This window comes from Mytilus galloprovincialis, chromosome 2 (assembly GCF_965363235.1).
Source record: "Mytilus galloprovincialis chromosome 2, xbMytGall1.hap1.1, whole genome shotgun sequence".
In the NCBI taxonomy this organism is placed as follows: Eukaryota; Metazoa; Mollusca; class Bivalvia; order Mytilida; family Mytilidae; genus Mytilus; species Mytilus galloprovincialis.
This window is the reverse complement of record NC_134839.1, coordinates 31,660,567-31,678,847: the sequence shown is the minus strand read 5'-3', so window position 1 is coordinate 31,678,847 and position 18,281 is coordinate 31,660,567. Positions and strand designations below refer to the sequence as shown.

The 18,281-nt window shown below is 30.6% G+C and overlaps 1 protein-coding gene across 2 annotated transcripts in view; it reads left to right on the top strand.

Annotated features, from left to right (window-relative positions):
* Positions 1-17,693, top strand: part of LOC143063366 (kinesin-like protein KIF14) — a 38,293-nt gene extending 20,600 nt beyond the window's left edge. For both annotated transcript variants that reach the window (XM_076235482.1, XM_076235481.1), the window contains 21 exons: positions 65-134; positions 1,007-1,145; positions 1,459-1,522; positions 2,437-2,621; positions 2,981-3,083; positions 3,652-3,689; positions 5,802-5,909; positions 6,378-6,513; positions 7,054-7,140; positions 7,550-7,615; positions 7,909-8,142; positions 8,471-8,611; positions 9,016-9,119; positions 9,982-10,061; positions 10,715-10,807; positions 12,592-12,696; positions 13,137-13,498; positions 13,921-14,058; positions 14,415-14,495; positions 15,004-15,160; positions 16,242-17,693. In XM_076235482.1, the coding sequence (XP_076091597.1) occupies positions 65-134; positions 1,007-1,145; positions 1,459-1,522; positions 2,437-2,621; positions 2,981-3,083; positions 3,652-3,689; positions 5,802-5,909; positions 6,378-6,513; positions 7,054-7,140; positions 7,550-7,615; positions 7,909-8,142; positions 8,471-8,611; positions 9,016-9,119; positions 9,982-10,061; positions 10,715-10,807; positions 12,592-12,696; positions 13,137-13,498; positions 13,921-14,058; positions 14,415-14,495; positions 15,004-15,160; positions 16,242-16,588 (2,838 nt within the window). In that variant the 3' untranslated portion in view covers positions 16,589-17,693. The remainder of the gene's footprint in view (positions 1-64; positions 135-1,006; positions 1,146-1,458; positions 1,523-2,436; positions 2,622-2,980; positions 3,084-3,651; positions 3,690-5,801; positions 5,910-6,377; positions 6,514-7,053; positions 7,141-7,549; positions 7,616-7,908; positions 8,143-8,470; positions 8,612-9,015; positions 9,120-9,981; positions 10,062-10,714; positions 10,808-12,591; positions 12,697-13,136; positions 13,499-13,920; positions 14,059-14,414; positions 14,496-15,003; positions 15,161-16,241) is intronic.
* The last annotated feature ends 588 nt before the right edge of the window (positions 17,694-18,281 follow it).

The following is an 18,281-nucleotide window of genomic DNA, read 5'->3' as shown; positions in this document are numbered from 1 at the left end:
GGTTTTGAAGTATTTAAAAACTACATGTATTACCAAGATTTATTCCTTAACTGTTTATACATATGCTAAGATAGCCAGTAGTATTGTGAATACTGCTAGAGTGAATGAAGATCCTACTACAAAGCTAATCAAAGGTAAGCAGTGTATTTTTGACATTTTTTTTTTTGCATACTTGATTCGCATAGGATTTTTCAATAAAATTCAAAAAAAATGCTTTAAAGTATAAACAAATTGCGAAAAACAAATATTTCATCAAATAAATTCAAGTCAGATATTCTTATGAATATCCTTTTCATATTGGATACAAATTTAATTAAGTCTGAAGCAGACACTTTGTAGTCAAAGTATTTCATCTGAGGTACTGCACAGGCGTCAAAAGGCGTCATTATGGAGTAAAGGGGGTGGCGTCAAAAGGCGTCACTATGGAGGAAAGGGTTAAGAATTTTTGTTATTATTACCCTCCACATAGTGTTACTGATGTTCCTTCTTCCATCCCATCTGAACATGTTGTTCTGACTATAATACTTTTGCCTGCAAGTATTAATATGGTTTTGCAGTATAGTGTAAATTGATGATGCATTTGAAATTTTAGATAGACCAACTTATAGAGATAAGGTTACAGGCCTTCATGATGTCAATTGTTTCCCCTGACAGACCTTCTTTGTCTGAAAGAATTACACTTGTAAATAGGTCACTAGAACTTGACCTTAAGTTTGTCTTATTTAAATCATAAGGGTTTATAAACACACACATTAATAGGATTACCAGCTGCTTGGTCAAGTAAGAAAACAAAAGGAAAGGAATTTAGTGTTGACTTTTAAATTTGACCACATAATTGTTTAATTATAATATTAACTAACATACATGACATAGTAGAAGGTTTAGAAGAAGTTTTACTGTTAAATGGGGAGTTTTATCAGTGTTGTCCTCTTTATATATATCACACAGAAGTCACCTATAAAATATTTTTTGATCACTACATAAATGATGGAAATTTGATTTACAGAACTCCGTGCAGAGATTGACAGATTAAAGATAAGTGATAGATGGAATAGAGACGAACAACAGTCAGCCACACAGACAGAAATCGATGAACTAAGAGAAAAATGTGTGGCGAAAGAGAAAGAGATTGAAGAAATGAAACAGTTAGTACTTTCATAATATATGTTCATTTTCAAGTTTATTAACACAGTTATGTATATATATATATATATATATATATATATTGAAATGTAGAAGTTATAGACATGGCTTAACTTTGAACTTAGCATAATGTGATATCAGCATACAGATTAAGTTGTCTTTTTTAGTGTATTTTTAATTGGTAATTATTAGCTACCTAAAAAGACAATTTTTATATTGGTTTTCTTTTTCCATTAAGTGTTATGTAAATTTTCACCAATGTAGCAACACAACTATTCTCTTGTCAACATTTATTTTCAACATAATATTTTGCAGATCATGGGAGTTGAAATTGCAACAGTCTGAAGAGAGAAAAGCTCAAGAAAATAAAAACCTAGAGGTAATTTTTATAAATGTCCATTTAATTTTAGAGATATGAATATTTGTTTGACTTTTACTATTTCTTAGATGTCCATATTTCAAGTTTCAAAAGTATTTTTATGCCCCACCTACGATAGTAGAGGGGCATTATGTTTTCTGGTCTGTGCGTCTGTTCCTCCATCCGTCTGTCCGTCCGTCTGTTCGTTCGTCTGTTCGTTCGTCCCTCTGTCCCGCTTCAGGTTAAAGTTTTTGGTCAAGGTAGTTTTTGATGAAGTTGAAGTCCAATCAACATGAAACTTAGTATACATGTGCCCTATGATATGATCTTTCTAATTTAAATGCCATATTAGAGTTTTTACCCCAATTTTACTGTTCACTGAACATAGAAAATGATAGTGCAAATTTCAGGTTAAAGTTTTTGGTCATGGTAGTTTTTGATAAAGTAGAAGTCCAATCAACTTGAAACTTAGTATACATGTTACCTTTGATAAGATCATTCTAATTTTAATGCCAAATTAGAGAATTTATTCCAATTTCACGGTCCACTAAACATAGAAAATGATAGTGCGAGTGGGGCATCCGTGTACTGTGGACACATTCTTGTTAGTCTCTGTGACAGTTGTTGACATTTTAAACCTGACATAATCATTCTATACCATGATTTTAAAAGGTGTTAATGTGACCTTAATTTTTATGTATAAACTTTCTCTCCTTAATGTGACCCACTTATTAAATATATAATGTGTAAAACTGACAGAACTTCTGTGCAATTTATCAAAATTACAGCCTTTTCAACTAGTCCCAATTTAAAAACCAAATTATGTAAATTAAAAGTAATAATTTTAGAAAAAAAATCAACTTTCCATATTTCCAAACCACATGTTTGAAAAAATAAAATTTTCACATTTTAATTAGCTAATTATTTGATTGTAGAAATCAGGAATCACTTGTAAAGTAGACAACAAGATGCCAAACTTAGTAAACCTGAATGAGGATCCTCAGCTGTCGGAGATGTTGTTGTATGTTATCAAAGAAGGACAGACTAGAGTCGGCAGAATGTGTGACAATTCTAAACATGAAATACAACTTAATGGAGCATTGATAGCAGAAAATCATTGGTAAGAATTTTCATGAAATTTTTGTGTTGCACTGATTCACTTAGACCAGATGTAGTGTGAACAGAAAAAATATACCAAAATACTTCAGAAGGGAAAAAGACAAATTTGCAACACCAGGACAGATAATAAAAGATCATGTGAAAGAAAAGGACAAATGTGGCAGGTCATAAAAGCTTTTAAGATACATATTTGTATTCTTATTAGTGTAAATTAAAATGTGACTTTATATTTATGTAACTCAGATTTTTAAGACATTCAGTTTGTTCATTGGATATATTTCTTAATTGCTTAAGTTGATATTTGATAATAAGGTAATATAAAAGGGATTACATAATGTAATTTGTTTTTGACATTTGTAGTATTATAAACAACTTAGAGAACGTAATCAGTATAACACCAATAGATGATGCTCCTACGTATGTCAATGGAAATCTTATATCAGAACCAGTCATTCTACAACATGTAAGTTCTAATGTATAACATTTATAACATTTCTACAACAGATTGCTCATTTTCCAAGTTATATGGATCTGGCTAATGTACAAAAAACTTTCTTTTTCTATAAAAATTATATAACACTTGAAATTAATCTAAGGATTAAAAAAAACAATGAATTGGAATACTATCATAGAAAGAAAAAATCAACAGATACCAGAATATATTCATTTATACAACATTTTACATCATATTCTGAAAACGTGTAACAAAAGTGCAGAAGTCATGCAAACTATTAACACAGTTTTGACTAATTTTGAGTCTTTTTGAAATCAGATAGATATAAGGTTTTGTCAGTTACAGCATTCTCTTTGATCTGAGCAAGGTTGATTTGAATACCTAAAAATATGTTTAAGTTTCAGTAAATCTTCAGTTAGATAGAAAAATGCTAGTATGAGTTAGGGTGAAAGTCCAACTCAAAATGCTTCTTTAGTTTAGTTTTGAGGTCTTTTTTGAAACATTTAGTAATAGTTGTGATAGATGTAAAAAATGAACAGAAACATTAACTATGATTATGTCGCATTGTCTTTTCCAGGGTGACAGAGTTATTTTGGGTGGAGACCATTATTTCAGGTAAAATTTAAACCTTCTTTTAATAAACAGTTCAATATCACTCATGAAAAAAACATTATTTAATATTTGACATTGGAGCATTATTTCATTTGATTACTGTTTTTGCTGTATAAATTCTGTAATTATTAAGGCTGTCACTATGAACATGATGAATATAAAAAATATATGTAACTTATGAAAATATGAAGAAAAAAAATGTGATGATGACTTAACAAACTTTGTCATAAGGATATAAAGTTCTATTGTCAGATGACAGAATTTACATTTCACAAAACCTAAAAGATACAACACAAATATTATGATGGTTTTATTTCCAACTCTAGTGCTTTAATCTGTACAAAATAAACATTAACAAGCAGATAATTCAATTCAAATCAGGGATCTCCATGGCCTGTTTAACGATGGTGCCCCGCCATCGTTCAAATGTCTTGCGCCATCGTCAAATGACTCGCCCCATCGTTAAATTGTCTTGCGCCATCGTTAAATTGTCTTCCGCCATCGTTCAAAACTTCATCGTTTCGTGTAGCCCGACGCCATTTTTTTCCCAATTATAATCAAATGCATGTAATTGCATAACCCTTAGGCTTTTTATGTTATAATCCAATACAGTTCTAAGTTTAACGCCTGAGGGATATTCGGATTAAGATCGCTAATCACTTGTACCTGAGCTTGTACAGGTAGATCAACAAACCAGACAGGAGAATACTATTTGAGGATAGACGATCCATTTGTCGAATTAATCAACTAAGTTTCAGCAAATGATTATGATAATTTAGATTAAATAAATAAATTAATAATCCAGTTACAAAGAAAACAGTTTAACAAGTCGAACACGTGCTTTATTTTGACTTACGCAATCAGCATCCCCTTTTTTTAAGAAGTACAAAATAAGACGCTAAACAGTATATATATATATATATATATATATATATATATGTCATCACAAATAACTCGAGTACTGCTGTAACGATAATTTAGAATTACTTTAAAAGTTTAAAAGTAAAAACTTAAATATTTCCTGTAAAGAAATATCGTATCGTAATTCCGAATTCATTTCGTATACATGTATTACAATCAAATTGATACATCCGCGTTTCCGGTTTCTATTCAGACTCGAAAGATGCATGTTGCACAGCATCAATTTGCCAGATAAAGTCATTAAAAACCTTTTCATTTGTCAACGTTTGCTTTACAAATCTCTTTAACCTTTTACATAAGGGACGACATCAAAAGATCGATGTAGGATAAAAAACTTAAATCAAATAGTTTGGGGGTGGGGGGGTTAAAATTCTGCAAGTTTTGTATATTTAAAATCGATTTTTACATATATCCCTATTGGTAAATCAATTTTTCCCAAATTAAGTTAAGAGGGGGGGAGGGGGGGTCAGTGAAAAAACTATGTGAATTAAGTTTTTTATCCTACATTGAACTTTTGATGTCGTCCCTAACCCGTACGAATCGTTTTGTTGTTGCTGCAAATCAGCCATACCGGTAATGGGTTCTGATTTTGACAGTGTCCATGAAAAATAAGCTCCACATCGTATGATTTTTAACCCCCATAACAATTACCAAAAATACAAGAAATCTACATGGGGACCTTCATGACAGCTTTTGGTCATTCTCGACTAAGGGGGGACCATGAAGACTTGGCATTTGAATGGTTTAAAACGGCAATAAATGAAAATATTGATACTTCTAATTCTATAATGAAAATTCAAATAAATATCATTTAAATAAGCAATGAATTAGCAAGTTCACCATTCCTTGTATGGAGGGATAAAATACTTCCGATCGCGCTACACTGTACAGCGTAGACATGGTTTGTAATGGTGAAAGTTCCTCCATCGTTCAATTTTCATCCATGGAGATCCCTGCAAATGATAAAGAGTTCATTTGTTCACTTTTGTAACTCAGTTAATTCTTTTTTTTTCATAGAAATTCGGCTATAATTGAGTAGAGATTTAATCTGAAACATAATGTGACAGACACTTGTTGTCTTCCTTGTTACGAGGCATGAAGTATTTGCCTTTGGACATAAGATCAAGCATCAATCCTTGTTACCCATAACTTGGTAACCTATGTTTAAACATTACTTTATCTTTACCTCTTCAGATTTAACCATCCTAAACAAGTGAGGAATAGAAAACAAACTTCAGGACAGGAGGTGAAGAAAGACTTTGAATTTGCTAAACAGGAACTTCTCAATGTTCAGGAACAAAGGTTTGTTCATCACTTAGTCTCCCTGTCACCGGTACTCACTTCTAAACAAGATCTTGGAATATCAAGAAAATTCTAAATGTTCTGTGCAAACTAAATTTTTCTATACAGAAGACTTTTTTAAATAATTTTGTTCATTTATAACTGATGCAGCCAACAGAGAAAACCAATAATGTCTCACAATTGAAAGGATGCTTTCAATACATTGTTTTGTGATCTTCTTCAATCCCATAAGAAGTTTCTAAACTATATTAATGCCTAGTAACATATTTTCACTCTTTTGAATTATGCATTTTTGGAATTTTTTGTGTTTTCTTGAAAAATAATAAATTATATTCTTACACTTATTGTTGGCAAGAAATATTTGCTAACATGGAAGTTGATTTAGCATTAAGGTGCTTTTCATTTAGGTTATGTAAGCATCTTAATATCAGGAAATAAATTAGTCATAAATCTGATTAATACTTGTAGACTTCAGTCAGAGTTAGAGGAAGCCAGGAGACAAGCACAGGAAGAAATGTTGACAAAAGTAGAAGAAGTCAAGAAAGAGGCAATGAAAGAACAAAGAGCAGTGGAAAATAAACTAGCAGAATGTGAACAATTATTGGTAAGGAATTGATAGAGTTGTTTTGTATGGAGATAAATGAACAACCATAGTTAAATTTAAAGTTGAAATTAAATAATTTATAAGTTCTACCTTGATGTTAAGGTTCAGTTTTAATAGGGAAGGAGTCAAAATTTTATTCATGTAAAAAAAAAATGACAATTCATATATGCACTGTTTGCAAAATAGTATTTCTTAAAAATGAGTTAACTGATTATGAATATGTTAACACGATGGGTACCACATGTGGAGCAGGATCTGCTTACCCGGAGCACCTGAGATTACCCCAAGTTTTTGGTGGGGTTTGTGTTGTTTATTCTTTAGTTTTCTATGTTGTGTTATGTGTACTATTGTTTGTCTGTTTGTCCTTTTCGTTTAAGCCATGGCTTTGTCAGTTTATTGTCGATTTATGAGTTTGACTGTCCCTCTGGTATCTTTTGTCCCTCTTTTATCAAATAAAAGCTCAAATAAATTATTTTTTTTAGAAAATGTATGAAAATATCTTATTGATTCAAAGAACTAAACATGCTTTTTGTTTTGTAGAAAAATCAGTCAGAAGAAGTACAAATGGCTGAACAAGGGAGACTCGAGGCGGACGACACCATTCAAAAATTAAAGAAACAGAAAATGGTATAAATTTATCAACTATTATGAAGATTGAATAAATGATTTAAATGTCCACTTTTTCAGATTACTCAAATATCACACTTAAATATTAAAAAGTATTTAGAAATGTGTTTAATATTATGTTTTAGCTATTTAAAGTTATGATTTGTTTATAACTATAGTTAATTGAAGGAAAGGATTTTCTTAATAAGCTGTACCATGAGAACATATTTATATTTGAATAAATACAGAACTTGTGAAGTGAAAATAGGTTAACAAAATTTTCTAAAAATATGTGCATATATATTTAAAACAGAAAACAAAATATAACTGAAAGTTGAAAATTAGTTGATGTTGATGTAATGGTAAAGAATCTCTTTAAATTTAATTGTGATTGATTGGGTGATGCTAAAGTAATTGATTTACTTTATAGTTACTTGAACAAGAATTGATGGTTGGACGAAAGAGACAACAGTTAGAGGCCAGGGCAGCAGAGAGGGTAAGTTTTTACAACTAACTTTAAAGCATTGTAAATGTTGTGATCCTAGTCCTATAAATGCCATCCAGATGTCAAACACTTGTCCATTTCCAGTTTTTATCTGACAGAAATTACTTCCTGGTTCATTGATATTTAAAAAACATCTACCTAGTAATTTGAATGTCTGAAAATAGAGGAATGAAATATGCATAAATATAAAAATAAAGAACTAAAATATACAAAATAGATGTAATCTGTTTTTAATAATTGCATGTCTTTTCTATGGTAAACAATTATATCTGTTTATTTCACAGGCTCAGCTAAGTCCAGCTTCTACTAAGGGCTCAAGATTGAAAGAGTTTTTAGAGACAGAGAAACAGAAAGTAACACAGAGACTGGAACAACTTAAACAGAAACGGTCCGACATATCATCACCCACCCGACGTAACGCTATGATGGAAAATCAGCTGGGTAAACGTGACTTGTATAAGATTGCTTTGTCTCTGAGGGAAGCTAATAAGATCAGTCAGTTACTCAAGAAAAATATGGTAAGTACAGGTATCTGTTTCATTTGTATCTTGGTATACAGTCCTTTCTGTACACATTATTGCATTATCACCCTGAGAAGCCAAATAAATCACAATGAAGTGAAATATGGAAAGCTTTTTAAAAATTGTTTTTGTTTTAAAAAATCTTAAAACCAGATTTTATACTGTTTGCACAGAATTTTTTAATGGACAATTGCTTTATTTGAAAGTTCTTCATTTTTTTTATGATGAAAGACTTTGCTTCTGTCTCATGCAAATTGTAATACTATTATGTTTTAACATAGTTTACTTGGTAAAGTTTGTTTAAAGTTTTATCTGTTTATTCTAGACTTTCAGCAGAGAGGACTATTTAGAAGATGACAAGTTAGCAACAGCTATCAAAGTAACCAACACAGAGTTAGGACTGTGTACATTCTGGGATGTTCCTAAGTTTGAAGACAGATTAGCTCAAATGAGAGACTTATATCAGGTACGTAACAGTTCTGATAATTTAAATAATTATTTCAACACAAGAAGTCCTAAGATGGTCAGATTTGGATAAGACCTATTGAATGTTTAGTGTTTTTTGGAAATATTTTATGACATAATCTGACATTGAATTACCCTTAGTATATGGCTGTCATCAAGATTTTCTTTGGAATAGAATTATATACATGTATGAATATGTTTTACACAAAAGTCTTTGATTTCAATTACATGTTTTTTTTTTCAAATATATGATATCAAAAAATTTGTTTTTAGAATATTTAAAAAAATTTATTGCTTATAAAAATGTCATTATGAGAAATATCTGAAAACTGAATAGAAATAATATGGATTCATTATTGTATTGTTGATAGATTTGTCTGATAGATGTATATGTTATGATTGCAGAATGATTGTGAAAGTTCTGCTGATGATGAAGTATTTAACGATCCTAGTGAGTCATGGCTACCAGAGGCCCCTACTACACCAAGTACACCAAGATCTCCACTTGGGTAAGTTATTATGTCAGATAATATCATATGTTGAAAGAAGGGGAAAAATAGATAACATGTTCACATTAAATTGTTTATACATTTTTCAACTTATAATTTTACATGCTATACCTAAATATAGTTAAGTTAGATTTTCTTTAAGCTGATATGAATTAGTTATACATACTTTTTAAAGATTTAGAAAGTTAGTAATTAGAAAACTTTACTTTTTTATAATTTTTAACCGGATTTTTGTGACAAAAATGTCGGTTATTGATTTGTACGGCGGGCGGTCGGGCAGTCGGGCGGGCGGCAATCAAATGTTGTCCGTGCATTAACTCATGAACTGTTCTACCAAAGCTTCTCAAATTTTAATATGTTGTTACTGATGACAAAATGGAGGTCAAGTTCAATAATGACGATTTTGACTTTTACAGTTCAGGAGTTATGGTTCTTGAAAGATTGAAAAATGGAGTTTCCAGTCGTGTCCGGGCATTTATGCATGAACTATTCTACCAAAGCTTCCCAAATTTTAATATGTTGTTACTGATGACAAAATAGAGGTCAAGTTCAATAATGACGATTTTGACTTTTACCGTTCAGGAGTTATGGTTCTTGAAAGATCATAAAATGGTGTTTCCATTCACCTTGTTGCATTTACTCATGAACCATTCAATCTAAGCTTTTCAAATTTTAATATGTTGATACTGATGACAAAATGGAGGTCAAATTTGATATTGACCATTTTCACTTTCACCATTCATCAGTAATGGTTCTTGTGATATTGCCAGGACACAAATAAATGTTAATAAATCCGGTTTGCTGTCGTTGTGACAGCCTCTTGTATGTATTTATTATTAAATATTGTTTTTTGTATTGACAGGAATAGCTTTAACAAATCACCATTTAGACAGTTTTTATTATCAGGAAATAGTTCCGTTACTAGTCCAAGAAGTTTTAAAGGTATACATTATTATAAGATACTTTGTACATTTAAAGCATGATGAAAACAAGCAACGTTGACTAAGACATATCCATAATTAAAAAGAAATATTCATTGAGGTTTTCCATTTTTTTAGGAAGACAATTTGGACTTGAATAGACAGAATTTATAAATGAAATTTCACATAAATCACGTTTATCACTATTAGTTTCAGTTTAAGCAAACTGTTATACAGAATGTAAACATGATACTTTATATTTGATTAGATAAAAGTTTGTAGGATTGGTACCTCTTTTTAATGTTGGTACACCTGGGGTTGAAGTCATAAAACTTTGCTCAGTGCTCGGAGCACAAAAATCATGCTCAAAACATGAAATCCAGCATTTTGATTGGTTGTTTCTTGAGTCTGAGTACAAAACTCGTGCTCGAAAAGTTTATGACCGTAAAGCCAGGTTTCAAGACAAACAATATTATGACCAAGATTCCTTTAAAAGACCATAAATGACAAAAGAACAGTAACAAGAAGATTTGTTGAAAACACACTTGTAAGTTAAAGGGTTGAAATGCTATAGTGATAATAATGTTAAAATATTGGATGAATTGCAATATTCACTGTTTATTCTATACAAACATACAGAAAATAATTCTGATTTTAATTATTATATGATTTCAGATGACACCTGCTCCTGTCCAAGTCATTTAACAGGAACAGCACTAGCTAAAATGTGTGAAAGTGTCACACTGACATTCGTAGAGAATATTCAAGGTATAAAACAATGTTTAAAAGAGTTAAGATATGAAACATAAGAAACACAAAAAAATCTAGCAGCATTGATGTCACAAAATACAAGTTCAGTTTAGTGAATTTTCTAATGACCAAAGACAGTCAAGGATATAATCCAAGTTATGCATATAATAAGTTACATGCCTTTGATAATTGAGCCTTGTTATAACAGCTAACACATGGTTAAGTTTATCCCTTAAATGCCTCACTGATTTACCATGGTTAATGAACAAATGTATTAATTTAATTGAAAAATTAGGTTTCTATGCAAATATTCAAAAATTCCCTAGAACCCATTAAAAGTTCAAACATTTATGATTTATTTTACAAATAACAAACATGTTCAATGATGTTAATACAGATTTAGAAAATTTAAGGATTAAAGAGTAGAGAACTCATAAAAGTATCTGTAATAACTAGTGTTGTCAATGGTTAACCGGTTAACCGGTCGAACGACCGAATACCGAATACCAAAAACGCTAACCGGTTAACCGGACTTTTTTTCAATTTTGATAGATTTGATTTAAATTTGTATTGAAATCAATAAATAGTTATGTTTTATTTAAAAAATGTCGTCGTGGTAATTAATTTGACAAACCAATTCTCCAGTATGTTGATTGCTTTTGTTAATCCTAAAAAGTTAATTAGAGCTCGGGGCAGGATCTTAAAGAAACATAATTAGTACACATGTTTTTTTAACAGTAACTTTAAATCAGTAATGCGATTAAATTTTACTAATTACTTCATTATTTCGTTTTTGATTGTGTAAACCTACTTCTAAATGTGCAACCTCCGTAGTGCAAAGCTTAGTCTTACTTTAATCAAAATGTTAACTAAAAGATTGTGAAATACAAACCAATGTGAATGATCTCAATGTATACTTGATAGTACAAGTAACATGCTTAAAGGAACAAAGTAAAGAAACGTGTCGTACGGAAATCTATAGTTGTTTATTTCTGTGTCATTTTGGTCTCTTGTGGGGAATTGTCTCATTGGCATTCATACCACATCTTCTTTTTAATAATTAATCATTTAAAATTGAAACACTCCACCTTTTTTCTGAGACAACAAGAGAAAAGGAAAGAATAATTGGTTTCAGACATAATCAATTCCAGGAGATCAAGATTTTTTTTTTATTTTTCAATCTGAAGTTGGTACAAACGATAAAGTTGATACGGTGTATTCTATTATGAAGAGTCAAACTTCGCCGGGAATCCTCACAGACAAGCCTTATAATGCCAAAGGACAAACTTTCATTCCAAAAGCGCTAAGGCTTTCAAACACCAAACTACCGGTTAACCAGTTAATCGGTCGAACGGTTATCCGAGTAACCGGTTAGGAAAAAGTGTACGATTTGACAACACTAGTAATAACCCTATGGGTGAAATCCCTGACTGAAAGACTGAAATAAGAGATTTGTCTAAATGTTCAATAAAATGACAGCATTTAATATGAATGTTAGTAAAAGAATAAAAGTAGATGTGGATTATACGTAATGGGAACCCACAAAATGTTAACAAGGGTTCAAGCAGTCTGATTTACAAGTTTAGATTTAATTTTTTATTAACATTTTTATGAGTCTGTTCTATGCAAAACTCTCCTTGCAATCTTTTAAGAAAATAATGAAATAAAATGCTGATAAGGATACAAGTGCCTATCATTTGTTAAATAGAAAACAATTATTTTGTTTGATTAAAAAAAGTATACATGACATGTTTTTTTAAAGATATTTTTGTCTTTAATGTTTAAAAATATTTTCATTTCAGATAGCTATCTTGAAGAAAGTATGGCAGATAAAATAGTCAAGTGTTCTCAAGCAATTAAAAAATCAGTAGTTTATCTGATAGACTCAAATTCTTCACAAGATAAAGGTAAGTCTGTTTGAATAAAACTATATCTGTATTCTCAAATTACATGTATTGCATATCAAGAGGTTCTGCCAGGGTTATCTATCTTTATTCCTTGTATTTTACAAACAATCAGTTATACTAGCATTACATGTTTGATATTTAAAAAAAAGTTATGGGGTAAATAGAGATTTTTCTATTTCTCCATTCAAGACTAGCTAACTTTAAGATATTCAATATATGAGCTTTTAGTGATTTGAATAGAAGCAGATGTAGGATATACATTTAGGAGAAATCAATACACGTTCAAAGACAAAAATAACAAAAAGATACCTATAAACATAAAAATACTTAAATCATGCTATATGGATTGCCCAATCATTCAAGATTTCATAAATATGAATATGTCATCTTGTGTGTTATCTTTTCTAACTTTGTGTCGATAATTTATTATGCATTTTCAGAATCAGAAACAAATGATGAAGAAACTCAGTGCTGTTTACTGAAGCTTGCTACAAATATTCAGACATTAAGTTCTCATTGTACAGTCTGGGCAAACATGTATGTAAAGGAACAGAGACATTCCAGGGTCATTCAGGATCTTACAACTAAGTTAAAGGAACATGTCAAGGTCATGGGTAATCACGTAGTACGTTTCTTCCAAGGATGGGGAAACGATATAGACAGTTTGATATGTGACTCTGGGTCAAAGATTGTGGATTGTGTTCTAACCGTGTGTAAATTAACGGGTGAAATGTCTCTAGCAACAGATATGAATATTATTTCATTTGAGCAACTGAATTGTGAGGAAGCAGATAAAAATGAGGTTTGTTTGTTGTAATTAATTTACTGAGTATAAACATTTGAGTTGGTAAAAGAAAAAGGAAACTATTTATTGATTTATGCATTTTATGTTTTATATTAATCTATGAATGGTGGTTTTAATTTAGTACTGCAAATTGGAAAAGATTATGATTAATACCATGAATACCATGAATACCACTACCACTACAAAAAAAAGACAATATCTGCTTCATTAAAACATAATGTGCCCTATTTAATTGTCTATCTATTTGATATATATTTCAAAAGGGCCAAAATGTAATATTAAAGAAAAAATCTTAATTGTCACATGTAGATTGACTGAAAGTTGAAGAAGTATTTTGAATTCCATATTTTATGTAAATTGCATATTAAAGTCACATTCTTTTTAAGAAGGTTTAATTTAATTTTCTCCCTACATTTCAGTTGAGTCCTGATGTTTGTCATGCTTTCTTGGCTGGGTGTGATTTGTTGGTGGACAAAAGTTTACAAGGACCAATCAAAACATTAGAAGAATGGGAATGTAAAGCACAAAATCTGGCAGATCTATCCAATAATAATCTGGTATGTTGTCACATAACTTTCAATAAACCATACACATAACTTATGTGGAGAGTATGAAAAGACCTGAGGATTAAAATTTCTCTAGATGGTTTGATATTTTATAAAGCTTCAAGTGAAATAAATTGATCTACATATATTAGTGCTTGCGTGAAATGCTTTCAAAGTCACTATAGAAATTTTCAGAGACAGCCTTTCTGTGATCACTGTGACTAGAATAGGGTACTATAAATATTAGAGTGTAATTCTCAGTTCTCTATTTTAACAGAATTACAGAGGTCTTCTTTTCTTATAACAGATATAATTCCTTCCCCAATTTTCATGTTTCATGTTTATTGAATATAATTTATATTTTTCAGTCTCTTGGAGAAATTCCACAACACATAGAAGAACTGGTCTCATCAATGAAGATATTGTTTTCAACATGTCAGGAATTACAGGTATATTATTATATCACATATTTAACATTGTATTAACAATATAATAATTGTTTTTCCTGTTTATAAAAAAATATTATCAAGAAACCAGAACTACAGATGATGAATATGTAACCGGAGAGCATGAATCTACTTGCAAAATCGCATGTCTCCACTGGGACTTGAACGGTGGACCTCTGTGTTACAAGGCAGCATTTTAACTGACTGAGCTAAAGAAGTACTTCCTTAGCTCAACCGCTTACGGCTGACTAAGTATCTACCACATGTTCTAAGGGAAGCAATCCTGTCACAAATATACAAATATTGATGGAGCTGTTTAGGATTTTCACTGATAGCCAAGTGTATTCAGACTTTTGCAAAACCCAATTAAACATCCATGAAATTACAATTGTTTGTAAATCTACGAAAATTGATATAGATGAAAATAAATGAATTCCCAGTTTATGCACTATTGTTGATCTGGTAGGTAGAATGTTAAAAAGGTTGTGTCAATTTATTTGTTTCACTTCAGGTTGACATGGATACCAGTGTAAGAGAGAGTTATGGTGGCATTCCATTACAGTTTTATTCTGTTAGTTACAAGCGATCGCAGGGACTCATACACCACATTAGCAACCTCTGGGAAAATGTACAGATTTTACTTAATAGTGCTGAACCTTTGATAAAAGGTTTGTTTCGACTATATCAGGAACTCTGGTTAAATAGTGTGTATTATCAGTTTTCACTGTCACTAATATCTGAGTTCTCCATAAATATTTCATTTATCATCTTGGTGAATAGGAATTTTTGAAATACCATCTTGTGTCTAGACATTATAACATCACATATAAAAAAAAAAACATTGTCTAAAGAAAATAGTTTCAAGACTCTGGTTCAGTTAGTTTTGGTAATGTACATAAAATCATATATTTCTAAGATTGAATAATGGTTAAATAAGCTCTAGATGAAATTAGAATTTACCTATTTGCAAGTAAATTAATGAACATGCACATCTTTTGGTTGTGATGTATAATAGTCGAGAACAGATTGGATTAAGTAACATGTAGCACAAGGGTTTCCCCATCATGGACTTTGTCAGAGATGGGAATGACTCACAAAATAGACTTCCTATGTGTCTATCTCTTTGGGCAGGGGTTGTATTTAATATTAATTCTTGTCATTCATTAATCCTACTGTCATAAAAATAAATGTATTATTAAATGGCTATTGAGTACATTAGTAGGTGTAGCAATTCTTGCTATCAATCCTTAATTTTAAGTAAAATGGATTTACAAGTCAATAAATAAAATCTGATTTTGACATATCATTTGTCCTGTATGTTGGTTTTTAATTATTTCTTGGAAAAATTGATCACATAGCAAGAATTGCTACTCAGTGACAAAAAATCTGTGACCAGTACCCATTATTAGCTGTGTTAATTTACATGGGTTAAAACCTGTAAATACAAATGTAAAGAAAATATCAATATATTATTGAAAAACATTGATTTAGCATCTCATTTCACAAATATGAGAAATTTTCAAATATATTTGATTTTAGGGCTAGTTGGACTTGATCTTCTTTGGTTATTAGGTGTCAGTAAACAATTAAAACAGTAAACAGGATGGACAACCCTCTGTCTATTTATCTTATGTCAGTAAGCAATTCATGCAATAAATTAGATGTGTAAACAAAGAAGTTCCATTTTTTAAATTCATCAAAGGATTTTTGTGTTTAATTTTCAAATGTTTTTTTAAATTTTAATTTCAGGGCAAACAATAGATTGTAGAAAACTATGCCGATATTCAGATCTTATACAGAGAGACATCAGTAAATTAGTTCTAGTTTCAAGTAAAGACAATTTTAAAATGGATTCTTCAAGTTCAGATAGTGACTCTTCTGTGTTATCAGAATTACAAATGCAAAAGCTTGAGTATGCAGCAAAAGATGTGCACCTTTCTGCAGGTTGTTTGATCCAGAAAGCAGAAAAACTGTTAAGAAATGACAAGATATCTGGAACACCACGCGGCAAACGTTTGTTGCCTCCGTCCCCAGATAAAGCAGTAAACTCTCCATTAAGTAATAAATTTAAGCTGGATACATGTAGCTGGGGATAAATAGAAAAAAATCATGCCATGAAATTTTGATTGTTCCAGCCTGGAGAGGTCAGTGCTTGAGATCATGGTCAAGAAGTCTTAAAAGATCTGATGATGCCCTATATTCAAATATGGATAGAGCTGTACTTGGTGCTTTTACTTGGATAACTATTTATACAATCATTGTTGTATTTAGTTATGTACGCTTGAATATATTGTATCAGCTACCCAACTGTACAGAATTATATTTAAATTGCTAGTACATGTATATTAAAAAAAATCAACTAAATGGCATGGAGACATAATCAACATTTTGTAGTTTTTTTTTATCTAGGTTTGGTAATTGGGCTTAAAAAATGCTTAAAGGTGTTGGAAACTACTATTTTCAAGATTTGGTTGAGACAAAAATATAAGAAACAGTGGTAATATATAAATGTGGCTCTTTTAACCATTTTTTTTAAGACTAGAATTGATTATAAATTATTCTGTACTGTTCATGCCATGCAATTAATATGATTTCTCAATAAGAACTTTGTGAAAACAGAACAGTTGAAGGTCTTTCTTATGATAATTATTGAAAAAAAAAAGGTGATTAAGAACTGAAATTTGGTGAATTGAAATTCTTTGTTAATTTATACTGTCTCAATATATAATAACCCTTATAGAAAGTTCAGTTGGTTGAAATACAGGTCCAAGCTTTGCTTTATACAGTATCTGAAAGCATTCTGTTTTTAAGACCTTTCAATATTCTCTGGTTTATCTTTGTGATACACAACTCCAAAAATATTTACACTGAATTATATTTACTGATCTAATAAGTAGAAGAACAGAAAGAAGATGAAGTGTTTTGTGATCCTTGTAAGCAAAGCATGGACTTGGGAAAAATTTATTATTATCAGATATCAGAAAGTTATGAAAAACATCACAGTAGAACAATATAAGTATTGCAATAATGAAAACTTGTATGGTCCCTGTATCTTTTGTGCAATAGTTACAGCTTGTGTTCATTTACTGATTGTATATAATTGTAGATATAGACCTTTATTTATCTTGTAAAACTATCATGTGTCAAATGCTTCAGAAGTATATATATTTATATGGAAGTAAAAATAGTCAACTAAACAAATTGTCTTTTTTTGTCAATAGTTACTCATTTACCCAGATTAATTTCTTAGGAAAAAACTAAAAAATTACGACATATATTTTTCTTTCTTCATGTGAATGAAAAGAATATGTGGAAATCCTGAATTCCTACTTAGTAATCCCCTTTCTCAAGTGTAATTGTTAAAATCACACATACAGAATATCTTTTGTTGGAAAGGTATTCCTACAGACATTTAAATATGTACACATGAATAAATAGTGTCAACTTTTCTTGATTATTATTCAAAAAGGAAATTCAAATCCAAATCAACGTTTTCCATCCAAGTATTCCTCACATCTTGCATTAGACCTTATCCAAGATTGTAAAAATATTTACAGAACAACGGGAAGTGAAATGACATTCAATGACAAAGTTTATTGACTGTCCTGTTTTTACTTGATTTCAAATCATATATATATATAAATATATAGCAGAATAGAATGGTGACAAAAAGCCTTTCAAGGCGTCTGAATTGTGCATTGGTATCAAATTGACACTGTGCTACAGTAAGAGATACCTTAATTCTGATCACCATGACTTGTATGGATGTGCACTGTAGATGGTAGACAT